The 27,682-nt window shown below is 38.4% G+C and overlaps 1 protein-coding gene across 1 annotated transcript; it reads right to left on the reverse strand.

Annotated features, from left to right (window-relative positions):
• On the reverse strand, positions 1-27,682 carry TERT (telomerase reverse transcriptase). Its single transcript, XM_026039649.1, has 16 exons — positions 27,446-27,682; positions 24,378-26,274; positions 23,445-23,640; positions 20,925-21,114; positions 17,625-17,807; positions 16,230-16,391; positions 15,811-15,906; positions 14,064-14,149; positions 12,024-12,137; positions 9,797-9,868; positions 8,093-8,278; positions 6,657-6,783; positions 6,279-6,340; positions 4,955-5,079; positions 4,501-4,638; positions 1-446 (listed from the first exon to the last, which is right to left on the reverse strand). Exons 1-16 carry the CDS (start codon positions 27,677-27,679, stop codon positions 343-345), a joined length of 3,972 nt encoding a protein of 1,323 aa, XP_025895434.1. The 5' UTR covers positions 27,680-27,682; the 3' UTR covers positions 1-342.

Genomic DNA, 27,682 nt, shown 5'->3' on the forward strand with positions numbered 1-27,682 from the left:
AGAGCAGCAGAGAACAATTCTGCAGAAACAGTACACTGAAACATAAATGCTGTTCTGCTTGCACAGTCTTCATCAAGCCTATGGGAATTGCTGAAGGAAACAAAGTTATCTACTTCAAACAAACAGGTAGTGAAATTGCAGGAAAACATAGACAAGATGATATTAACAGAAACATCTGCTGCTCTTAATCAATTTTGTGATATTTGAGAAACAAATCCAGGAAATTTCCTCGGTAAAGTTGTTTTAAGCCCATTCTACCAAAATAAACTATGGAGAACAATCATCTAAAAACTTAGCATTGGTTTTTAAATCTGGAAAGATTACAAAATAAACCTTAAAGAGTTAGTTCAAGATAGCTTTAAAATCTTGATAAACAGCTGGGTCTGTTGCTGTCTTCAGTAATGCCATAGTATCCTTTGGGATCTTTCTGAAGAGTTGCATTTTACCTAAAAATAAATAAATAAATAAATAAATAAAACACAAACAATAAATTGTGAGTATGTAGCAGCTTAGTATTACAGAAAATGCTAACAGAGTTTAACACACATCTATGAAATCAGTATTAACTCAATGCAATAAAATATATTAACAACAACACCTGGCATGAGGATTAAAGAAAAAAAAGTTACAGCAAAATATGCTGTCTTCATTCTGCCCTTAAATCAAGCAGACAATTCTAGTAAACAAAAGGGCTAAAATTGTATGTTAGAACTTTAACAAACTAAGTAAATTCCTTCTACTATCTTCTCAAACACTTTCTCTTCTATAAGATTTTTAAAGATTTTCAAAAAGTCAAAATGCTTTTCTCAGTAACTATATGCACCACAAAAAGGTGACCTGTTGCAGGACAGGTATTTTAAAATATTATTTTCAACAATACTTGAGAAAAAGAATAGGTATCATTTGTTAATACCTTTGTATAGCAGGAAATTATTCCCCAATTTTTTTCCTTTTCTTTCAGCATGGCATCAAAGTAGTTATTTAAAATAAACAAACAAATAAAAAAAGAATGCCTGTTTTGCTGAAACATGGGCAAGACCAACTCTCCTCACTGAAAGTTAATTGGAAAGCCCCCTGAAGACAGAAAATTCTGAAGACTAAATTAGGCTCTTAAATCGGGAAGAAAAATTTTATAACACAAGGTAGATTTTGAAATATAGGAGGTCAGTGAAGTCTACAGTCAACAGAATTAAAAGACAGTAAAAAGGACTTTTTAAAGACTAGGAAGCACATTTTAAATCCTAGCAACAGCTTAAGTCAGTTACCTAAACAGAGTTGGTGAAGTTGTTAATGATGCAGAAAGACAGAAGTGCTCAATAAACATTTGTTTCGTATTTGGAGATAGATGATGTATTTATATCTTATCATGATAAGAAGAGACTCTTGATCCCTTTCCTGCTGGTCGTAATAGGAGGGATGTTAAACAGTAACTATATTTAAAATATTTCACTCTGAAGAATGACGATAGCTGGTACCGAAGAGCCAGTGATGTTGATATTTAAAAAGTCTGGGATTATTGGAAAGAACTTCTTCCTCCCTTAAACCTGTGTTCATGATATTGATTCCAGGGGAGAATCATGGAAAGGCACGTACCGGGACACAAATTAAGACTTAAGTTTCTTTCAATTCCTTTTAGACGTCATGATCTTATGGGAGAAATAAGGTTTATGATAGCTGATACAATCTCCAAAGCAACAACTAAATAGCACCTGTGTTGGTGTACCGGACTTGGTTATCTCTGTGCTCCGGATTGTTCTGGACACACAACRGAACACACAAGAGAACCAATGACTCTGCTCTCACAGCTACTCGGACATCCACAGACACTAACCTGAGTTCCAGAACTAAAATAGTGCCCAAAACAATGTTTTAAATTAGCTCTGGCATCTCTGCACTATGCTTAGTTCTGTGGTTATCTTCTCTGCACCAGGGTACAGTACTGATATTGCACAGAAATGAAGGTGTGCAGGCCAAAAAAGACTAACKAGACTGAAAGGAAAAATATCTATAAATGCATTTAAAAATGGATTTTTGGTGGGTTCCTACATTTACCTTCAGGAGTATGCACAAGAACCCTTTAAACAAGCTAAAGGTTTCAATTTTCCCTCCCTCTTAACAGAGACAACATCAACTAAGAGAAACAGCTTCAAAGAACAACCAAAAAAGAGGCACTTTACAATCAAACATCCCTGCAGGCCTTCCATGCTGCACCCTTGGCACTCAACCCATACACTTGACTCCATATGACGGAAAGACCATTCGGATGGGCTGCCCCACAGCCYGCTGCATTTCGGACACGCTGTGCTGAGAAGAGGCTCACATCTCAAATCATGGTACRTTTTCCAGTTGCTGGGTGCTCCAGGGAAAGCTCGCAGCAGGCACCACACAGCCCATGCACATTATGGGCCACTTGACCCGAGTGACAGGAACAACATCCAGCTTTTCTTAGCCACATGGGCATCTCTTTTGAAAGTCACAGTATTTGAGATAAATTCTTTCAATAATAAAAGCTCATCATTTTTAACTTGTCTTCAGACCTTTCCTAACTCACAACAAGTATGATGCTAACAGCTGTCCCCTAAAATTTAGTAAACTAGGTTATTCAGCTTCTTGCAAGGGGCATTCTTCCTAGAGCATCCAACTGACAGGGAGCCAGCTTTACCCTCTACACAAAGAGTTCGGCTTGGACCACACAAGCTTTGCAGTCAGCATCACAGTTGAGCTGGTAGAAGAGAAAGGACACAGTGGAACCTCATATACACGAAAACGTTTCATTACTCAATTCAGGAAAGATTTTAATCCCACCTCCCCTGTCTATTCCCCAAGTAGCTTTGGTGGTATGGACAGCACGGATTCTGCTTTTAAGGTATGTACACGCATACATGAAAGAAACTGGGCTGAACAACAGAGCTTTCTGAGGCTACACTCRTGCCCTGAAGGCACTGTCTGTCACAACAGCAAAGGGTACCCACAGAGGATGGGGGAGCTTCAAGTTGGATCATGCTACCTCGGAGTTCTCCTCAGCAAGATGCTTAGCACTAGAGATGGAAACTCGGAGACAGGCTCCACACGGATCTTAGAAAACCAACACAGCTCTCTGAGCAGCTATTCTAAGAGTTCAACTAGTGCAATCCTTTTTCAAGCGCCCAGCTTCAGCTGCCTGTATTTGGCAAGCAGCCATTTCCCTCCCCTCTGGAGGCTGGCCTGCTGCTTTACCTGTGCCTCTAGAAGGGCTGAACAGAACTGCCTTCTCAGCAGCACAAAGCACAAAATGCGCCTCCGTATTTGGCATCACTGAATAATTCTCTGGGAGAGGTCGCTGGAGCTCWGCTCCGTATAAAAGGTTCAGAGGACATGTTCATACCTGTCAGGAACGGGCTTTCTACAATCCCAAGCATCACTGTATTTCCGTAAGAAACATTCCAGTGTTCACACTCACACTGCACCATCGGAAGACAACTGTGCACACTCTGGCTTTTTTTCTGGGGGCTTTGCATAAGGGAAGGAAAATGCTGTATTTTCAAAAACAGCATTGCTCTCTCTACGGTGCACTGTGTTTTAGCACTGAAATTTAGCACTGATAGTTTTACAGATTCAATAGGGGATACGCTGCAACCAGACTGAGGAATTTTTCAGTGAGAGAGTAAGATTTAGATCTTATTTAGACTTCTTAATTACACACTCAGTGCTGAGGAACCTTGGAGCACTTGCTGCATCTGGTCTTTACCAGGATAAAATTCAACAGTAGTACTGACCTCTTCAGAAAAGCTACTGATGTTCACTTTTATTAACTTTTAATATCTCAGAATTCAAATTTCTGTGACTTCCAAGGCTGGTCTGTGATCAGACTACGCATCTTGACCAGGACAGACTGACACCAGAGGCCAACCTGGTAATTAATGGCAGCTTGAAAGCTTTTTATTCAGTTAGTTAGTTAGTTTTTAAACTGAGTGGAATGCCAGAACAATTTGACATCACACTTGATGTGCCATTGTGATACAGCACACAGGGCAAACTGAATGCTCAGGCCATTCAAAATGCCCAAGGCAAAGACAGGTCCTCACTGTCACTCTTTTTTTCTTCTCTTCTCTCCTACGAGTTTATGTTGTGGGAGAAAAGTATTTATTTGCCAGTTCCTCTCCATGTTTTAAACAGAAATCTGAACATCTACTTCTCATTTAATTCAAGGTGCTGAGAACCTTACATTGTAACTCAAGCATATTAAGCTTGAACTGTACAAGCTTGTTGAATGCCAGATAACAACAGCGGCCCCATGTTTAACAAAGCCATTAGAATATGTAGTGCTGAGACTACTATTTTATGTGCTATGTGCTGATGCACATATTTAAGCACATGTGATTTGATTAATTTTAATATTTGACTAACGTATTACTATACAATTCAGAAAAATGCTTTATGAAAGAACCTTACAAATACTTTGAATTCTGCATTTTATTAGAACTGACCATATTTAAATCTGTAAAAGCAATTAATACTTACATATTTTCAAGGGCTTAAGTAGGCATTTGTAAACAACCTTGTGGTTTGACAGCTTGATAGTGAAGGCGTGATAGCAAAGCCATTCTGCTGCCTCCGAGGGAAACACGCCAGTTGCACCTTTGTTGCCTAGAGCTATACCTACAGAGAGAGCAGGAAGATGCTGTTACYGAAAAGGATGTGCATTCAGAAATATATATGATCCCTCCACTTTCTGTACACACCATTACAATTCTTAACTTAAGACATACACAGTGAAGTCCACATGGAAGGTAAGCAACTAAAAGAAAACCTGAAACATTTTAGTATTTTCGGTGAACGGAGCTTAAGGAGGCAGGGGAGCAATAAGTGTGATGCTTACTATCTACTTCACCTTTTTTGTTCTTTATTTCAGAATATTTCAGAAACCTTTGAATTCTTTCAAGATAGATACATTTAGGCCATTGTTATACTGTACCTGCATTTTTGGTTTTCAGAATAGAATAGCAGCATGATGCAGTTTCTGAGATAATCCTTAGGAAGAAATAAGGGTTGTTCTTAACTTGCTGGTTAAATGGAAGTTGCAGAACACACGCATGGAACCTGTTCATAAAAAGAGCCCATTTAATCACCAGTCATTGCAATTTAAAGTGAAAGTACAATACCACACCTTAGTTCCTACACAAAATTTAATAGCATCAAGCAGCCAACGACTCTGTTAGCGCACGACACCACTCCTAAATGCAAACCCAAAGAGGCTCAGATGCATAAGAGATTTCTTTTTAAATTTCTTCTGAAGACACTAATTGTCCTATCTCTGGGAATGTGAAAGGCCCTCACTGATTCCATGCCACAGACTGCAAAGTCAGAGGACACTCACATGAGAAACAGGCAATGCTCTCCACGTGGGCAGACCTTCAAATGATCTGGAGTTCCAAAAAACTCCAGAATTCAGAGGATGAATTAGAGGAAATAAGAAAATGACCTTTTGATGTTCCAGTACTTGGAAACAACTGATAACAAGATTCATGAGCTAGAACAGGTAGTGTTAGGAATACAACATGACTGYATGACCATTATCTCCTGTTGTCTCCTTTCTAGAGCTGCCCACTAGACGGAACTAAAAAAGGTTTAATAGAGCACAGTAATTGTCAGTTTACACCACCAAGCATCCACCAGAAAAAGTTTGGAAGAGTAGTTTTAGACCTGGGAGACTTGATCCTTGTACTRACCTTTACTCATGTTTTTCCCCCACACACCCCTGTACTACTTGGTATCTTCCCAGCTTGTGTCTTAGTTTTAATTCCATTTATCCTTGTTCAAAAATGTTTGTCTCAAAAAAAAATCTCACCAAAAAAGTTCTAAACCTTGCCAGGTATGAAGCAAGTAATAAATTATCAGTAGTTAAGAAACTAACTTGGAAAAATGATACCWCACTTAAAGCAAAGTTACCCAGGACAAAGTTCTACATGATTTTAATAGATACAAGGTTCTAATACACATTAGTTAATAAGTGATTAGCTTTCTAGTCATCCAGAGTAAAACTGCTTTTCTTGAGATCAGCTGTAAATACCCAAGGATATTAAAAATCCATTAAGCAAAGCATCACTTAAATAAAAGAGCAATATAGTGCTGCATATTGAATTATTACTATAAGAACAGTCTCGAAACAAGAATACTGTGACTCAGTACAACTTACCACAGCACATGTTTTTGGCATACTGTTTGCTGATCTGTAGCTCCACCATGTGTCAAGGAATAGTACAGAAAATTTAGAGTTCCTGCAAAAGACAGTGACCTACCTGTATGCCTGAAGTAAAAATATCTTATAGATGTTAATGAAAACTGTTCTAATGCTGTTGATCTAGAATAAAACAGAAACAAAGCTATGGAAATATTTTACTGATTCCAGCATCAAATGCACTTTATGTTCAACAATATAAGATGATCAAGAGAGAAATTTTATTTTATGCTATACTTCAAAAATTTCTATTAGGTACATCAGTTAACAACACTTTGAAAGTTCGGTTCTGGAAGGTGCTGATACTCCATACTACAGCCGATGACAGTAATTCCAAAATATGCTTCCTTTTTTAAAATTAACTTTTATGTTAGAACTTAAAAGCAGTTTTAATGCCCTTTATCGTGATATTCCCAAATATTCTTTCCTAGATTCCCACCTGTAAATCAAGAAATAAACAATGGCATTTCAGTTTGAGGACTTTCATCAGTTTGCACTTCATGTTTTGCCCGGCTGTTCTGCTTGAATTGAAGGAAAGACTTGATCTGATAGAAGTACCCATATAACTAGAAAGAAAACAAAAGCAGTTMAACTCCACAGACTATAGGTTAAATTAATTTCTGTTACAGAGATTACATGTTAAATCTATAAACGAACAGCTGAAAGACTATAACCTAATTCAAATTAGAAAACATCTGGACACTGTAGTGTTGAAGCTATTACATAAGGAATGACTTCAGTATCTCAGGGATGAATAATTCACCTTGTCAAAACCTTTAAACAAACTGCATGCATTTCTAAAGCACGTGGTCTAGCCCAAACATTATTAGGCACTCCAGCAATGACTAGCTTATAGTCAGTGATCCATGCCAGTCGGGAGCCACGAGCGGAAATCACCTCAGTTCACCTTGGCCCAAGAAGCAGTTGCAGCAATCCCCACATACACCTCAACTGTTTGCTTTATAAACACAGCAAGCGAAAAGATCCCTTCAGCTGTTGATTTTAGTARAAGAAAAAAATGTTACAGGAATGTTTTTCATAAGCTGATCTGGCTTTTATCTTTTAGAAAACTACTAACGAACTTTACCACTCCAGTGAGAGAAAACCTCTTTCTCATATTGATGGTGTGTTTAAAATTATATCATGGCCAATATTATAGAAATATTCAGTTTAAAAGGTTTCATGAATGCCCGAGGCCAAGAGACTGCTGAAATGTCTAGGATTCCATGCAAGCAATCTACRGAACTTCTCCCGAGGGTATGTCCTCTCCCGAGATCCATACTGCTCCAATTAAACTGCTCTGTGTAGCTAATAGTTCTTTAAATGAGCAACACTGATTATTTTCCCTCTATATTTCAGATMTGAAAAGTACCAAAGAGACTATCTCTGGTATTAACAGGATTGCTAGCTCTCCTAGTCTATACCAAATTAACAGTTTATTTAATCATTGCCGTCTCTGTTAAGGTATATACAATATGTATATACAATATATACATTAATCATTCAGAGATCGTGGGACCAGATTTAGTAATACAATGTGTACTAGTGAAATAAATTGGACTGAGTTCCTGATATGAATTTCTCAGAAACCAGATAGTTACCATACGAGCACTTATGGTCACTAGTGACTCAGGTCAGATTTGATGAGCTTAATGGCTTATRTGTCACATGGGGATGGGATGAATATAAGAAAAAAAAGTGGTTTTCCGCAATAGAAGAAAAAGAAGTGTTTAAATTACTGCATAAGAGTTGGAAAATTTGCTTTGCAGTGCATTCAACTATACCATTCACAGGACAGCTTTGTACTTCTCACACCGTAAAACAAACACTGTAAAACTTATGCAATTCTATTTACATTAATACAATTCTATTTACCTGGAGTAATCACAGTAAACCTCAAGTGTCTGTATATCTAATAACAAACCACACCACGGGATCAAACGACAATCTGGCAGCTGTTTAAATTCAGAACATCCTGGGATATCATCAACAAGAAAATTCATGATGGTCTTATTAGGGTTTATTGAAAAGCCATATTCAGGAATGCCTGTTGCTAGAGTCCTAAAACAAATATAGACAGTTAGCCTACAGCCTCTCCTCAAACACAAACCTCCCCCTGCAGCCCAAGACATATAGGATCCTGCAGAAATAAAGGACAGAAACCCAATAAGAAAGAAACCATGGCCAGTCCTTTACTGTGACTGTACATGCTAGAAATACCATAACCTGAAGATAGTTAAGGTAAAACAAATAAATGAAAAGCTCAAGGATATCRTGAAAAGAGCTTTTACACATTAAAACAAAAGGAGAATTTAAACCATGAAACACTTAAGATTCAAGTCGCATAAACTATGCTCACAGAAACCACTGAGGTCAAACCCATATGAAAGCTTTTGTTTCAGAAAGTTCGCTAAAGCAGGGAGTGCAAAAAGTAAGAAAGAGGCTCCCTGTCTACAGAAAGCAAACTCCATTAGTGCGAAAGTGCAAAACTGATACAGAATGTGAAAATGCTGATAACAACAAAGGAAAACAACAGAATATCCGCAATACTATTGCAAGTGACTTTTTATTGAAAAGACGTCACAGAGAAATGTTTGGAGGTATCCCCARGTCTGCTGATGTCCTTCATTACTTAAGTCAAATGATTCATCTGAACTGTAGATCCATGATGGCATCCCTACAGATTTTATGCTGTTCTGTCAAGAAACTGAGGGTAAATCAAGTCTTAGAAGCACTATCCCACTGTTCAGTACAATTTACACTTCCAATTGTACTTGATCATGACAAGTTTCAAGGTCACAACAGAACTGCTTCTCTTTGATTGTGAAAAGCACAATGTAACTGACTGTGTTGCAGATATCAGGATTATCAAGATCCCTCTCACTGGATTTGTGCAACTGCTTTTGGCCTCAGCATTATCCCAGCTCCTTGGATGCTGACTGTACATATATTCATTTCCAAAATAACAAGGAACATATTTGACAACCAGTCTAAAAATAAAAGAAACTCTGAAGCACTCTGAAGAATCACTCTTTGAAAAGTTTTAAGAGTTACGTGCTGCCATGCTATCATTACTTGCAAATATTCACCTCAGAATATTGTTGCTAACATCTTTCTGATCACTAGTGGATCAGGGAAAAACTGCATTGCYTCACTGGGAACAGAAGATGGCAGCACACCCACCAGATAACAACATTCAAAAATGCAACTAAAATATTTTAATATTTTRAGAAAAAAAATGGTCATAAAAGACAACTGTCAGCTGTTCTGGCTTATTCAGCTGCATTACTAATTGCTGCATGAAGCTCTGTCAAGATCAGCTATTTGGGATCAGCTAGATCCCTACTGTAAATCCCACAATCCCCCTCCATTTGAGGCACAACAGATAGTTGGTTGTCAAGAACAACTATTAGGATTYTTCCCAGTCACAGGCTACTAGTGAGGACTCCAAAACCAGTGCTTGATTATTAATCCATAAACCAGTATTACCTATGTGAATAGGTACAAAGGAGATCAAGCAAAACATCCTAAAAAACGTTAATGCTTATTGCTTTACGGAATGTGCATATAACAGCATACCTTAGAAAAGTTCTCGCCTTCGTTAAGTGTGGTGTGACCAGCAAAAAGTCATCAATTAAACGTATCAGGACTCTGGAATCAAGAAAAAAAATGCAGTTAAACTGCTTACTATGTCATCCTTTCAAATCTTCGTTATTCTCCTCAGAGGGATGATGTGGCAAATAACATGACTACTTCCTTTAAGGCACAAGAAGGTTGAGGCCAGTTCAACCTCAAATTTAGATTTCATGAAGAAATTACTAGCTTTGCTTCTCCATTAAAAATAAATAAAATAATAATTTTAAAAAAGGAAACATACAAAGATTGGCTACATTAAACAATATAGGAACTCAGAGCACACAAGCTACTCCATAGTAACCTTTTGGAAGCAAAATTTTATACTTGAGAATTTGCAGTAATTTTGTTCACAAGGTAACCAAAACTGGCATAACACAACATACATATGAAGATATTAGATACTTGAAATACTTTAACTTTGCACTTCTTGGATTTTCAGGAAGTAGCTTGTTTGCAAAGCTGTAACTTGAGCAAAAAGCAGTAAGACTAAGGTCCACCACTTTAAAGGCTGAAATTTTCTTTTTCAGCAAAAGGMATGCCCCAAGAATACCTACACTTGTCTGCAAAGTTCTGTCTTAACACATCATTCTTTCCAGACTCCCTTTCCAAGCCTTCACTTCACTATTACCTTTACTACAAGTCAGCTGCACCTTTGTTCAGCCAAATCAACGGCCACGCAGGAGGTCGAATGGCTGACTTAAGAGGTCAAACGAAAATACKAACATCACGGAGTATACACCTAAACAAGACCCTAAAATCTGCTCTAAACTTATAAAAATCAGCTGCTACACAAAAGAATGCGTTCTTCTGAACCACAGTTTTGCAATTTCAGCATTATCAAAAACATTCCTGGGAAGAAATGAATAGCTATTTAGATATGTAACATTACAATCTCTACAAATGACCGGTCAAAACGAAGTTTTCCTGGGAATTGCAGGTGGGAATCTCTGTAAGTTTAACAGAATCTGCACCATGGAACAAACAGTCCAGACAACCACATGCTTCATGTAGATATGCTTGGCTCATTCCCTTCAGAAGCTGATGGATAAAACAAGGTGGCAACCTTTGATTCACCAACCCTGGCAGCACGTGGTAGGACAACTTTTACACTAAATCAAATGGTAGCTCAGAGGGGCTCAGCAAAGAGTCTAATAATTGAAAGATGCCTTTTAAAGCATCTTAARAATTGTAAGAATCGTTTGTGTAGAAGAATGGTATTTAAGCGTGGTGATTCTCATTATCCAGGGAGCTTTGAAGACRGGACACTGATTAACTTAGCTTCTTTTACCTTTATTAGGAGAGTATTCACAGTAACTGAGGAAGATGTGTGAAGAGGAACAAGCTTCAAGAGGCTCACRGATGTCCAGCTTTTGCCTAATGATTCTAATTTGGGATTCAAATGGAGACCAATTTGTATGGAGGCAGAAGGGGATCCAAATTTCCTATGTCTAATGAAAAAGCAGAGCTTTCGCCTGAAAAAGCAGAGCTGACGTTCTGCAGGACTCCCGAGAAACAAGTGCAAGCTGGGCTCAAAGGCTTGGAAGCTGTACCAAGAGCCACACAGGGCTTCTAACAGGAGCCACTGGGCCTTGTGAAGAAATCCACAAAAAATGTGTGACCTTAATAACAGCAATAAGATTTGCAGATGGTGGAGTGGAAGGCCCTCGGGTGGGAGCCAGGTGTTTTCAGAAGCTTGTAATGAACACCCTGTCTTGGCTGAGGCCGAAGGAGCACGGAGTTGTGGGAACAAATGCGGGAGAATCATAAACCTGCTAGTATCTTATCAAGAAGATAGTCAGAAATGTTACAGCAGCACTAAATACCATGCTCTTGGTGAGAACTTGTTTCTTACAACAAGTTTTCCACACTTGTGAACTTTGCAGGGAATCAGAACAGCCCAACTGAAACCTGGAGGTTCAATATAGTCAATGTTATCAAAGCCTCTTACCCACAAAGCTAGGAAAGCTCCCTAAAAAAAAATAAATAAATAAATAAAAATAAAAATAAAACTGGAAAAAGATGAACCTTCCACACCACAAAGAAAATGTTCATAGCTTGCACTTAACAGCCTGTTATGTTGCTGTTTCTGAACAATTTATCAGCCAACTGCAAAAAAAGTATGCAAAATATAGCGGAGCACAGGAAAAATGAAACATCCGAGTCACCCTACCCATCCTGCTGTATGCCACAGAGCAATTTGTTTTCCATGTCTCCATAGCATAAGCTGCAAAGCAAGGTTGACAAAATGGAGCCTTGGGGAATTCCACAACACTGCAAGTAGTACCTGGGAAGGAAAACGAACAACCCCCACCACAAATCAAAACAGGCAACAAGAAAATTGCAATAGCCACTGAACATTTACTCTTTTTAAGCATGATATATATTTTTTAGTAAGAAACACGCTTTAAAATTTCCAAATTAACCTTACGTTATTGCTTTCCTCTAAGAATCTAGGTACGTTTGCARATTTGCAGTTCATCAATGAAATAAATCTCTATGTTTTTATATTAATAAACTCCAGTACGCAATAATCATTAAACAAAAAAAAAAAAGTAACTGATTTCAAGCACAACTCCTTTCCTCTTTCACAAAGAGGTTACAAAGCTCAGGTGATATGCAGCTCCTTAATTTCTTATGTCCCACTTTTTCTTTTTTTTTAAAAGTTAAGTAACTTTTGAAAGGAATGATACAAAGAAAAACAACCCCCCCCCCCACACACACACTTAACTATAATGTTGTTTTTATTGTTTTTGTTTTGTTTTTCAAATCTAAAGTGCCTCAAGGAAGTGCTCACTAGAAAAATCCACAGGGTGAAGCTTACACTGTTTTAACTTTTCTCAGAAACAGGAGACTTCCAAATTAAGTTCAAATACAAATATTCATCACTTAAAAATCATTTCCTTTTTTTTTTTTTTAAACAATAACATTCTTTCAGTTCGATAAGAGGGACTAAAGCTCTCTAACTATACTAAATTTAAGTGGGCTGTTTGAAGTACTTATTCTTCATTTCTACAAGTATAGTATTATTTGGCCACAGGAAACATTTTCTTGGTTATTTTTTTCCACCACTCTTCACATAGGGAAATCCCCAGCAGCTTAGTCTAATGACATATGTAATCTGGTCATATCTCTCAGGTATCTTTTTGTATGCTTCACTGTAAAGCACCCTTATTTCCTCATATAACTGCTCAAGCATGAAAATATCTTACTCCTACTGAAAATAAATGACTAGCATACCATGAAAAATTGAATTTTTGGCATTGCATTTGCTTTTTATTAGTAGTATTTACACTCAACCCTCCCCCTCCTGAAGGTCGCTGAAGTTGCCAATCATCATCTTGCAGAAATATAAATCCTGTTTTGTTTTCCATAGCTGCAAAGAATTCATACAGACACAGCCAGAGTGTCATTTCTCAGTATCTCTTTCAATTTATCAGCTGTATAGTTATCCCACTCATTCTTTTTTTAATGCCAGTAGCAACAGAGGAGAATGTGACATGAAATACAAGTAAATTATTTTCACCATATCCTGTCAATGAGGAGGCACTGCATTAAAATACCCGCTTTACTATTATTGGCTAAGTGAAATTATAAAAATGGAAGTTATGGAAAACTGAACACCAGACTAATCTCTATCAGTCTAGAAGATCTTATTGATGTTGTGAGTCATCTGCAACTTTTTCCTAGGTGTAATATTATATATTCCAGACTTCTGATCACATTTATTAGAAGATCCCCTCTCAGTTCCCCAGATAAAAACAGAGATCCCCTGTGGTGACCAGGAGTAAGGTAGCACTTGGGCAGTTATGCATAAACCTTATCTGTAATTTTCGTTTAGTACAGATCTTACTCTTCTTTTCTGCTTGGTCTTAAAAAAAGTAAAGAAAATAAATTCAATAAATAAAAGCCATGACTTAAACACCGTATTTAGAAAACATCACCTATAGTCAATTGCAACTTGATGATGTGAGGAAAAAAATGCTTGTTTTTGCATAAGTATCTTTCTCTTGAGCTACATCCTGAGTTTTATGTTTAATTAATATCATCAAGGAGGGAAATAAAAATTGTATTCATAAATAAATTTGACTCCAAATGCTTCATGCTTTTCTAAAACTTAGAAAATGCTTTTCTAAAACTTTCTAAAATAAATTATAAATAGTTTTCAAATAAAAATACACCTATTATATAAACTTTTTTTTTTTTTTTTTACCTGCGCTCAATCTCCAGGATGTTGTTATGTAACATTTGCAGAAAAAATGTAAACAGGCTGTCACTTGTCTCATTAAAAGATAAACTCTAAAAACAGGATAAAACAAAACAAGATTTGTATTTAAAAGAAAAAAGGAAAGAAAGCACTGAAACTGAAAATTTACTAAACTAGAAGACACACAGAAACCCTTCTGGAAAGTAAGGGACCATAATAGTTCAAACTTGTAGGGGAAGAAACAACAACTTAAACAAAAACTGACATACACACTAAAAAGTTTCTCATAACCAATAAATATAAAAGAATGATGGAGAGATTGGAAAGGTTGTATTATAACATATATAAATCACAAAGGTGGAATTACAACATATGAAACCTCCTTTTTGATCACTTTTTCCCTTGTGTTCTTTACGATTTCCAAATACAGAAATACTCACCTACCTGTTCTGCTGCAAAAAAATCCACATCCTTGCACGTTACCAATGTCTGCCTGCCTAGTATTTATGAACAAGGCTTTAGTGTGAAAAATGAATGACAACATTCCACTTAGAGCAGTTTAAAACCCCTATCAACAACCTTACCCAGCAAGGAAACAAAATCACTTCCTATATAAATGGATTNCACCTACCTGTTCTGCTGCAAAAAAATCCACATCCTTGCACGTTACCAATGTCTGCCTGCCTAGTATTTATGAACAAGGCTTTAGTGTGAAAAATCAGTGACAAAATTCCACTTAGAGCAGTTTAAAACCCCTATCAACAACCTTGTGTAAAAAAGAAAAAAAATCACTTACTATAAAAATAGATATAAAAAAAAAAAAAAAAAAAAAAAAAAAGCATGTAACTTTTACTAGAGCCATGTGAAATTACAGATAAGATGTGTACCAAAGTGCTAATATGATGCACCCATAACAAAAATGCCCATTTTGACTTTTTTTTTTAAATGACACTCCAATTTATTCCTAAAAATACTGTGACACAGAATGCTACTGTTCATATAATACCTCATCTAACCATCTAAATCAATYTAAATCAATTTATACTACAAGAACAGAAAATCAAGCCTTGCATACACAATACCAGATGATTTTAACTTTCATTCAAAGGATGCTTCTGTAACAAAGGGCTTTTTAATGAATCATTTTTAGTCATATTTTAATTTAGACAGTGGACAATGTCTTGAGAATATGACACAAGAGTTAATGATGTTTTGCACTGCATTTCAGTTCTACTAACGAAAAGTTTATTCTCATCAACCTTTTAAAAAAAAAAAAGAGGCTGAGTTTTAAAACCATTCATCAGTTCAGTTCAGTTGGCTATTCAAGAYTCCTTATCTATTTCCTTAGTTACTTAGGATACATTCCTTAAATTCTTACTTCTTTGTGCTTAGGGRATAACAAGTATTGAAGCCCCTCCTCACTATGTAAATAACTTTGTACTTGAGAATTATTAAATAAAATTCATTAGTAAATACTTAGAAAGAAACACTGGTTCTAGTGGAAGCTCAGTGAGAAAATCTGGAAGAGTTTTAGAAGGACATTTTCTCAGAAGTCTTGCTCCTTTCATTGAAAATTAAAAGCCTTCTCTATAGACCAAAGGAGAGAATTCTTATTACAGAAAGTGTCAAGTAACTAGGACAGAAGCGAAACCACCTTATAAGTCCATTTGTTTAACAAAACAAACAAACACATACTTCTCTACTTCCTATGTGGCTTTATTTTTCAATTGAAGAGAAGTTTCCTAATATTTACCTGTTCAAYCACTATGGAATTTTGCAACGAGTCACTCTTCTGAAGTTGGGACACAAACTGTTTCATGTCTGGCATAAAATCCTTGAAAGTAGAAACCTGTATAATAAGTGTAAAGAAATAAATGACAAAAGCAATAGAAAATCCAGTACCAGACTATTTTATTTAACGAAGGTCAAAGGATCACGTTATTTCCTTGATTTTAATCCAAAAATGTTTGCTATATTGAAAATGAATTCTCCCTCCATTGTGTATTCCTACGTTACCATAAGTACACTTACGATTAAATTTTATTTTTAATAATTCTGCAGAGGGAAAAGTAGTTTTGTCCACGAAAAACAAAACAAAACCCACCACCAACAAAAGAGTATAAACAAACAAATATATTCCCTAGACAGAAAAATAGCAGAAGCAAATCATACATGTCTCTTGTAGAACTTCCTGGCTTTTCCACTTGCCGTAACCTTAATCACTGCATACCGTCGGATGCAGTAGACTGTTCTTTTCTCGGGTTTTAAGATCTGTGAAATCACTTCCACAAGTTTCTTGTGAGGAATGGTATCATAAGCTCTGGACACATCAGTCTGAAACAGAAAAATCACCTGTCATTCATTCACCATTATTATTGTACCAACTCTTTTAGAATGAAAACAAAGCTGACAGATAAATTACCATCTGGTCCAGTCTGACGATGAAATARCATTCCTATTTATCTGCACACAAACTATTTCTTCACTGAAGAACAATTTTCCCTTGAAAGTAGAGAGCTCCAAACTTTAGAGAGCAGCTAAAACTCCATCAGCTTTAGAATAAATTCTATTATTATTAGTGAACTCTACTGTAATCGGTACTCCATAGCATTTATTTTCATGATGATGACTACTAGCAAACATGTAAAACAGTATATTGAAAGCTGCACAAGYAGGCTGTAATGTAACAGGTAAATTTCAATCATTTACTACAGTGTATTGCTATTGTTTTTGTATGCTTGACTGTTTTTTAAAAATATACTTTCATCTCTAYGATTTCATCTTTGTGATTCTAGAATTCTTCCAAAGCTGCAAAGAAAGATGTTCTACTTTTGCTAATGCTCGTATTACAATTTTAACTTTGCTTTTACTCTACCTGGTCTTAACTCAAAACCACCTGAAAAAGCAACAGGTTTACGAAACCTACAGCAACAACAGGATTCTTTGACTTGAAAGATAACGAAAGAATCACTGAAAGCAGCTTCAGGAGAGGATGCCCCCTGCTAAACAAAGCATAGGAGGGGTGTCCACAACACAGACCTAGTAGACTGAGTTGAAGCCCTAGAGATTGCCTGCTGAACATAACTGAAAGATAAGTCTCAAGAAAAAGCTCTCTTAACTGTAGGTTTTAAACTGCACTCAAGTTTTTCAAGGGCAAGAATAAACTTGTTGAACAGAGATACACTACAGTTCAGGTGTTCTATTTTCAACAGAATAGTATGAAGACAGAAGACACCTATTTATCAAAATATATTGTGTTTATCTAAACTCACATCAGGATTTCCACTTTCTTTTTTGTTCCTCCCCCCACACACACTTCTGTAAAATTGTCCCATCCCTCATAGTTCATAATTTTGTCTCAACTTTATACCAAAGTAAATATAACTGCAAAAATCTAATGCATGATCTGAAGTAATAACTAGCACCTGAGAGAACGGAGAGAAACAAAACGAAGTACAGTTTAAGAAACAGAAAATGAAATCAGAATTCTGTTATTAGGTGATTTTGAAGAAAAACATGACACACACAGAGCTCACACCTACAAAAAATCTGAAAAAACAAGCATACCTTGACATAATAGAAATGAGGAATCTCATCACCCGATTCAAGAACCTTTGTAACAAACTTCTTCCATATCTTGAAGATATCATCTTTCCCAAACACTGATGAGCCCAGGAATGTGGCATTTACAGTCTTTTCATAATTTAACACACTAAATAGATTTTTCAGTTGAGTATTGTAGTGCTGAATCTAAACAGACAAAAGAGAACCACCCAGAGTATGTTGAAAAATATTAAATCCTGCACAATACAGATATTTTATATTTGGACAAAATCTGAGACAGTTTGTATATTTACTGTATTTTTGATCAAATACAGCTTTCTGAAAACCCAAATATAGTTCCAGTGACTAAGTAGAAATGGTAAAATGCCTCAGAGATTTCTTCAAAGGGACAGAGAAAACGTTTATTCTGAGTTTACCTCTGCAATCAAGGAGTGATAGTTAAGAACATTAATAGAGGGGACTCTAGCAAATAAAACTTTTACCAATTACAAGGTAACTTTTCTTAGGCTACAAATACATGTGTTGTCAGTCGGGTCTCTGGATCATCTGCAAGTAATTTGTTAAGGTTTTTAACTCTCTCAACTGCAGGGATGGTGCAGTAGAATAGAAGTCTGGAAGCTTCATTAAGCAAATGTTGCTCTGTCAATACCTTGAGGAAAAAATTACCAGATGTCACTATAAAAGAATGATGAAAGGGCAAACTTAAGATAAGATTCAAACAGTTTGAACAAAGCCTCCAAGATACATACACAGAACATAAAAGACTTCCTACCTTCAAAGACAGTATTGTGTTCATGCTACAGAAGAACAGAAAATGCTAACTTTAAGCATTCTCAAGGCATTTATTTTTACACTTAAAAAAAAAAATACAGCTTTCAATGAAAAGCTGTCAAAGCTCAGGTACAAAGGACCTGAGTACCACTTACCACTGCTTGCAAAACAGCAGTCCAATTTCATTATCTTGCATAAGATAACAAGTTCTCTTAATCAATTGATTGATAGGACACAGTGTTTTTGACCAATTTCATAAATCATTGTTATATAACATTAAGGCACTTTCCTAACCACTACTCCTGTGACATCCTTGCTAACAGAGGCCCAATACCTAAGAAACATAGTCCAAATGGAAAAGATGTAGCTCAGGAAGACAGAAAGAAGCATAAAGAACAAAGCAACATCAAGCAGAATAGTTCCTTTTTCTCCCTTTTAGTATTCCAGGATGCTTCTTTTAATATCAAATTATTTCTTTTCAGTAAAGCCAGTAGCCTTAAGGACGTTAGCAGGCGGTGTCAATAAGAGCATGGCAATTAAGGCTTCAGAGCTCAGAGACTGGTTTGTGCTAAGAAATAAAGAAGTATTCACAAATTCACAACAGCTCCTAATTTCAATTTTTAATGGTGGAAGGAATTCCCTCCAGCTTCTTACTAGCTCCCAAGGACAGATCTGATCAACAGAATTAAAAATATTTTGCAGAATTCAAGTAACTGCTGAAATCTTTGCAGAATGTAGTTAAAAAAGAACTATAAATAAACAAAACAAACCAGACTTAAGAACCCACTCCCTCACAGCATTTTGTACTTTGCACTAGAAAAATGAGAGGAGGGGGGCACAATAATACTGGTTTAAATGAAAAACTAAGAAGGCTGCCATGCACACACATACAAATCTTCAAAACACAACAAAATCTATGCTGATTTGAAGATAAATTCACAGAACTAGATTCATTTCATCACTTTTTCAGAGCAAAGACTGAGTTGTCCGTGAATCAGCCAGATTTTACTGGAGATATATCTGTCTCATACATTCCACTGTGCAGCTACACAGGCCAGCCATGACTACCCCCAAAATTTGAGATTGGCTTCCAGACTCTAAAATCTGAGACGCTGTCAGATTTGGACAGGATAGGAAGATGGCTCCCCTCCTATGATTTAAATGCTAGGAGGAAACTGAAGAGCAGACACAAACTAGATAGGGCATARGATGAAGAAAACGAAAGCCAAGCCACAGAAACAAGCCCAGAAACACAATTTCCATAYTGAATAAAGTGTTATGCACAACACACTTCTGTCTTAGCCTAATATCTGAGAAGAGATGCAACACTACTACATTGTCTTGCACAGAATTTAAGAGAAACATTAGCTACGTTCTGAGATGCTCTCCTAGTTTACACAAATGAGGTCTTTTTATAACAAGTGAAGACTTCAGCTGCTCGTCTGCTCTCTCCAACAGGAGTCCATTGCTCCTGCCTTCAAACGGGCAGGGATATYCCCCCTTAGCTCTTGTGCAGCAGGTTAGCTGAAGGTACCACCATTGCTGACTTGAAGCCTCCACCTTCTTTACTGCATTCGCGCTTTATGCCACATCTACTTTTAAAGCACTGCAGCTATTTCCAAAATGTCTGTGCACATTCTTTCCAATTCAACAGTATGGTTGCCTTTGAAAGGCTACAAAGAAAATAACACTTCAGAGCACCTTTTTGATGATGTCTGGCAAATAAGAGTATGGATTCACACTGAACTATGAGTGCTAAGAAGCCATTGAGCTATCATCCATTTAGGGAACATTTCATCTTGTCTRCTGAATGGGACATAGTCAYTAGGAAAAGCAATTAATTTAGTCAYGGAAAGACTGGAATTTAGTTCCCACTATGTCCTGTGGTTAATTGGCCTTTTAGATTGGTTATTCTGTGTCTGTTCCCACGCTGCAGTGACGACCAGCTTCCTTCCCATCTCCCTGCTGGGTTTGACCCAGCTTCCTTGTCCTTTCAGGATTTTCTTCTGCAAAGCACCCAAATCACCACTGCCTGCGCCACTAACGGGATGGACATCCAGGGCTGACCTGGCACAACAGCCAACTGATCAAGCTGATCATGTACTCATGCAAATCCCTGTGGATTAGACTCGTCTGTCCCACTCCTCCTGGTAAGCCAAACAAATATGCTAGTACACACATTGTATCCAACAYGCCTTTGAGACTTCCTATCCCCACRGATAGCCAAAGTYAACCACACWGGAAAAACTGGCAAGGCAAATGGAAGAAGAAAAGAGAGAGTATGAAAACATACCACCACATTAAACTCACTTTATGACAGGTTTTCAAACAGAACTGTGTGATTCTGTAAATGGAGTCTCACAACAACTAAGCACAGGAGAGGAAGAAACTCAGCTAAGTTACAATAGCCCGTTCATTCTGATCTGAYAACACCAGTTCTCACTTTAACCAGTAACATTAAAAAAAGAAACCCACTCACCCTCATATGAGCTGCCCACATCAAATCCATAAGACAATAAAGAAAATAAAAACCTTCTTTTCTCTGCTTTCCTTGCTGAATGCTCTTGCTTCAACAATACCGCTCACTCTTACTATGGGTCTTAGCCCACTTGATTTGGGAATAAACCGCAGCTTTGATGCCATAGGAACGTGTTTCTTTTGATGGATAGCTTCTATCTCCTCTGAMGACAAAGCACGGAGCTGTACTTTGGCAAAGTGGTTTCTAAAATATAAATACATAGACAGTAAAGAGAAAACGAAGCAGGTTACAAACACTTCATTCCTTTATGATAACTGAAACTAAATCATCTACTAAATCTACTAAGAATTACACATGCTAAAACATTACTGCAGAAACTTGCATCATATCAATATTTAATCTAAGGCACCAAATGGAAATCTGTGGACTTCAGAAAAATCTCCGCAGCAACTTAATCACTATAAAGTGCAACAGAGAAGTAGTATGTTCTTCTGTTAGATGTTGCACAAATTAAGATAATCAAGTATTTCACAATTTTCAGATTTACTTAGTTGATATGTAGTTACATTTTCATTTGTGTTAATGGAGATATTTTTTAATTCAAACCAATGGGAACCTGGACATTTTCCAGGGGTTCAAAATCTTACAAGATATGTACTTAGCTCAATAGGACTTTCTGAAAACTACATTAGGAAAGATCCAGGGAAGGATTTATACACTAATGGGTCGTTCCCCCTCCATATGAACATTTAGGGGCTCTGACACCTAACAGAAGGCACAGTGAACTGAGATCCTAGGGTACATACATGAGATGAGGAGGGCAGTGAGGTATCCCGGAATAGGATGCAGCCTGATGAGCAGCAGTCAGCTCAAGCAAACAGTAGAAAATAATGAAGACATGGATGGTCTCTAAGGCACAGATGCTGACTTCTCTACCTGCACCTTATCACTAGCTATAATGCCACCTCGCAGAGGATCACTGCACCTTTCATATCATTTATAGCAGGGATGATGACTCTGAACACTCACTGATTTAGTAGCTCTTGAACTACCCTACTCTACCCTACCCTACTGAATTGTACACTGGCAGCCCTGTTGCACACTGGTATGTGGAGGATATTTTGAGCGCATAGTTGGACTGACTTTGAGACTTCATCTCCCTGCAAGGAATTCTTCTGCCATGTAGGAGACCTGTAACCCCCGCAGCAATCCTACCCTGAATGTAAGGGCAGGACGGGTTTGGTCCTTAAAGTAAAGGAAGCACTCAGCTTTCCCACTTCTCTGGCATGTTCACTTCTTTCTTTGATCCAACTTATTTGGAATGCTCCCCCAGATTTCAGTCACCTTCGGGGTGATTGAACCTGCAGTTCAGGGACTTCCTGCACAGCAGGAAAGTAATTTGGAAGGAAACAGGAAGACCTGGGATCAGCTCAGATTAGAGCCTTGTAAGYTCAGACCTCTCTGTCTTTAAATGTTTTTGGCGGGGAGAAACCAGAAACTGGGGAGGAAAGAGCCGAGAACAAAAATACTTCTTTAAAGTATACACTCCATTAGAAACAGTATTCTCTAATACATAAAATTTAGCGCTTGGTAATACTTCAGGCAAAACAAAGAGGAATATGCATTACATACCATGTTAATTACAACACTAAGACTGAGTTTAAACAAGACAAAAATCATCACTACTATTTTTACTGCATATGGTGGACTAAGGCTCCATTAGCAAACACATATGCACAGCAGCTGCACTGAAGAAGTTACCAGTGCTAAGCACAGGGCAGTGAAAAACAAAGCAAAACACCCCACACATACAATAACACTGCAGACCAATAGACCACTGCAAAGTCAAGAATTTCATTATATAAATGGTAATCAAAACACAAAACAAATATGATCATTTTGTACAGTTCTAAACTGTGTACTGTGTTTCTTGCACACCACCAATTTRAACTGATAACCTAAAAGATACAAACTAAGATAATGTTGGTGCAATATTATTCATTAACATTCCCTTTTAGRTTTTTCTTACTTTCTCACTTAATCTTTTGTAACTTCATCCTAAACAATGCCCTAGTTTACCTTCATATATATATATATATACATATAGGTATGTATTTTTAGGAATGAAATAGCAGCAGAGAGCTTCAAAATTGTATTAAAACAAAAGTGCACTGGGGCGCTGCTGCTTCTAAAGTCGTTACTTTTATTAAAAGAAATAGAAGCCCTACAAGCCTAATGTCGGAATTCAAACACAGAATTAGTTTTCCAAAGATTACTTTGGGATTTTGCCACTATGACTCATAAAAACAAAACCCTCTTCATAATTAATATTATCTCAACAGTTGATTATTATCAAAGAAATCAAAAATTAAATCAGTTTTCCCTCACACAAAACATTTCTGAACTTACCAGTCTAGCAGAGTAAAATCATAGGCTTATTTTTCTTTTGGAAAATGAAGGGAATGGAACAAACAGGATRACTGAACAATAAACTAAAGCAAAATTATAAATTTACACTGCACAGCAAAGACTTCCATATTTTCATTAATGCTTGATTAGCTTTCTACGGTTACCTAATTCCAATGCTCTGTAACTTGCCCCAGATAAGCTTTCGGAAGTAGAAAAGCATGTTTTTCTGGAACATAGTCTCGGTGATATAGAAAAATGATCTGAGCAACTCAACAACATAGGTACCCATCAGCCAGTATAGGAATTTAGCCAAAAGTTCTTCACGGAAACAATGTTCATACGCAGGAACAAAGTGATCACCTTCAATAAACAATTCAAACGTAATTATAGTAAGTATCAGTTCTTCGTATTAGGAAAAAAAAAATATAGAACAAACAAGAAAGCACACAGATTTTTAGCTTGAGATTAATAAAGGCACAAAATACAAACAATTGCACAGATGCAACTCCACATTTTCACTGTCATTAATTATATCAAAGCTTAAAGAACACAAGATGGAAACAAAGTTTTAGTGACAAACTAGTACAGAGGATACCGATACATGCAATTAGTGACCCAAAGACTTACTCTCTTCTCACAAAGTTGACTGTGCAACATCTTGATGATAGGACTATTGTGAAGGGAAAGGTAAAATGTTCCGTAGGTTGCAGAAAATTAGGAGATAAGAGTCTATTAGAGCATAAAACTTTTAAATAAAGTCAAAGTATTAACATTCTTAGGTATGACATAAAAGTAATGATAGAATTAAATTGACTCGAGGAAGAGAACGATATTCAGATTTCCTGAATAATTTCTAGGTTAGATTTGTCTTGTTTCAAACTTCCTATACAGAACTTACTGCTGCAGTCAAAAAAACRAACAAACAAAAAATACCCACATTGTTTTAAATCAATCAATCAATTTACATCGCATGGTAAGTGCGAACGCTGAGTTTTTCCGGCTATTATAAAATTGAAGTCTATAAAGATATTAACGGTGATGTCTAAAACAGCAGATAGGACAGGACTTGCCCCTGCTTTGCCCATCATACCGAGTACCTTTGACTAGACGAAGCCACACGCAGTCATTCACTCTCATCTTCCACATGAGCTCCCGCAGCGAGAGCCTGTCRAACTTCCCCATGGAGATGAAGGCTTTCACGTTCTTCAGGAAGCGGCACTTGTTATGGTTGGAACCCCACAGCTCTTGGGGGACCACGCGCTCCAGGCACTGCCGCACGAAGACGTACACCTGCCAGCGGCTGCTGTACCGCGACAGAAGCTCCCGGATGGCCGAATCGCAGCCCTCGTCGGGATTTTCCTCCTGGCAACGCGACTTCCCACACGGAAGTTTTGGAAGAGGAGCACGCAAGTTGCGTGTCATGTCAGTGTGACCACCTTGCTGTCCCCTGGCTGTTGTGCTCTTAGTCGGCTCTTTCCCAGACTGTCCTACTTCCTTAGGAACCTCTGCTCCCCCAGATGATGYTGATGGGCAAGGCAGCTCAGCTCTCCCTGCATCCTTGTCATAAACTCCGACGGGGCAGTTTTTTTTCAGGAGAAACAAATAAGGGCACTTTCCATGGTTCTTGACAAGTTTCTGAAATACAGTTCTCATCTGCCAGTAACGTTTGGGCAGCCTTTTCTTTTTCCAGTTGTGATGTGGCAGATTGTGGTTGTGTTTTTGCTTCAGGGGACTTTGGCTTAAGAATATAGTTTCCACGAGCCGCCTGCCGCTCGCCTGATAACCCTTCAGGCGATTCAGTAAAAACCATTTAGGAAAACATTCTTTGAAACTCCAGCGAGAATACAGAAGAGACTTCCTTTCAATGTACACTCCAGAATGCAAGATCTTATAGGGCAACTTATTTCCCAAGTGACCTTCCACCTTTTCRTGTTTTGAAGAAGTATCTTCCGTTGGTTTCCCTTGCACAGAATCCACCTGAGATTTAAATGTTTGCATCTCGACTCCCTTTCTATTGGATTCCACTTGTACTTCAGTGCTGGACTTAAATGGTTTGTTACTCTGAGCTCCTTGAGGAAATGCCTTTTTATCTGCAACAAATTTCTGCTTCCCATCATAAGACTTATGGACTAAAGAAGGACCAGGCATATTACTATCATTTTCTTTAGTAGTGTCCTTTTCTTTATTAAGATTTTCAGAATGTGATGCTGCATTCCCAGTTCCATATCTCTTTGAACTTTGGTTTATGCCCGAATTGTGATTCCAAGCCTCTTTCTCTAGTGTCTTCTCCTCTACTTTAGCTCTCTTAGCAGTGATTTTAAGTTTTTTCCTGCTAAGCTTCCTTTTCAAGGACAGAGCTGTAGCTGATGAAGATAAAACTGGGCTAGTCTGATTTTCCAAATGTTCGKTAACCATTCCAGTTTGTTTATTTCCTTTAAAGTTATCTTTAGCAGAACATCCCACACCTGCCACTATGCGTTGTCTTTTGTTATTTACTTTATTTCTCCTGCTGGACACCTGGATTTCAGGTCTTCGTTTGCACTTCCACCAGTAAGATTCCAAAAAACGCTTTTTATGAAACATAAGCTTTTTCTGCATATAGTCAAGCAAGGTGTTATGTCTCTGCTTTGAATATCTTTGTTTAACAAACACCAGAGGTGATTCTACATTATTTGAAATAAGTTCATAAACGGGCTGCCCACAAACTTGATAACAATTACTAGGGGGAACCAGCATAAAGATTGCACACTGTTCCAGCAAATACATCATCACATCATCTCCTATCCTGCTCAGTAACGTTTCCCAGAGGCCACTGATACGAAGAGTTTCTGTTGCAGTATTAGGTAGGTAGCTGCATAAATTTGAGGAGGGCATGATTCGGAAATGGGAACTGTTCTCATCCAGTAAGGAATACCCATACGCAAGGATATTCTTCTTTCTTTTTTCACACAGTCTCTGAATAACTCTTGTGATGACTTCACTCTGACTAGATAACTGAAGAAATAACGAAAAAAAGAAAAATACTTCATATGGATTCTTCCAAATGCCACAATATATCTTTCCTATAAACAGACATGCAAGATACACAATCCTAGCCTTGGGCTTTAGATTTTTCAAAACAACGAATGCTTTGTGAGCGCCCTATTAGAAAACCAGATTTTCAAATGCCGTGCGAGATTTTTTTTTTAGTTCACTTTCATTTACCTACTTACATTCAACAGTCAGACACTGCGACTTTAGGGAAGTCTTTTAATTTCTGCCCTTTTGAGCYCAGCTTCCATGCCAGGGAACACCCTACGCTGCTCCTCACCTTTCCCAGCAGCGCAGACTCCAAGGCTTTCAGGTGTGCCGCTAGCTCCGCACATGCGCGGGCCCTACCACAACAGGGCTCCAAACGCTGCCCTTCTGGGGACCTCCAGGTGCTCCCGTAAAATAAACAACGTCCAACGAACATTTCGGCTCGCAGCTCAAAGGAAACGCTCGGCAAACGCGCAACGTTTGGTCTGTGCAGGCACCGCTCTGCTCACGCACGTGGCAGCCCTGAGAGAAGCTCCATCTTAAACACCGCTCAGAAAGCARATCTTTTCCTCCTCTAACTTCTCACAAAAGGCAAGGTCTACTTTTGCCGTTTCTAATGACAATCGGAAATTTCTAATTTCATTCCCCCACTGCGGTAGGGTTTTTTGTTTTCGTTTTTTCGTTTTGGTTAAATCCAACCGCACAGATCGAGCACAGAGAGTCCCAGACATGCAAATCTAAATCTAAAAAATTTAACTTAACTAAACACGGATCACTGGGTACTGAGAATTCGTTCGTCCTCTCCTCCGCAGAGGGAGGAAAAGGGGAGAACCCCCACGCTGGCTAGAGAAGGGGGGAAAAAAAAGAAATCTTCCAAAAACTGGGATTTATTTCGGGAGGAGAAAGCGCGGAAGGGCCGAGAGATCCGACAAAGCGACCCGGCCACGAGGCGACGGGAATGGAGGACAGGAAGCGCCCTACGAGCCGCGGCGCCCCCCGAGCCCGCCCCGCGCCCCGCCGCGCCGCGCGGGGGGCGTCCGCCCCCAACGGCCGCCGGTGACCGTTAGCGCGGCGCGGCGGCCCGCGCGCGCGCACCCACGCGCGGCGCGGCAGGTACCGCGGGGCAGCCCCGCGCCCTCCCACCTACCTGCTGGAAGGTGACGGGCCGCGGGATGGGGCGCGCGCCGCGCGGCACGCACACCACGCACTGCGCCACGAAGGCGCCGTAGCAGGGCGCGTCGCCGGCCCGCAGCACCTCGCCCTCCGCGCCGCCGCCGCCGCTCTCCCGCAGCCGCTGCACGAAGCTCTCCAGCGGGGCGGCCTCGGCGTAGCAGCCCCGCAGCGCGGCCAGCACRGCGGCGAACGGCCCCGCGCCCGCCATGTT

This window comes from Nothoprocta perdicaria, unplaced genomic scaffold (assembly GCF_003342845.1).
Source record: "Nothoprocta perdicaria isolate Ctin4 unplaced genomic scaffold, notPer1 scaffold_235, whole genome shotgun sequence".
NCBI classification, from domain to species: Eukaryota; Metazoa; Chordata; class Aves; order Tinamiformes; family Tinamidae; genus Nothoprocta; species Nothoprocta perdicaria.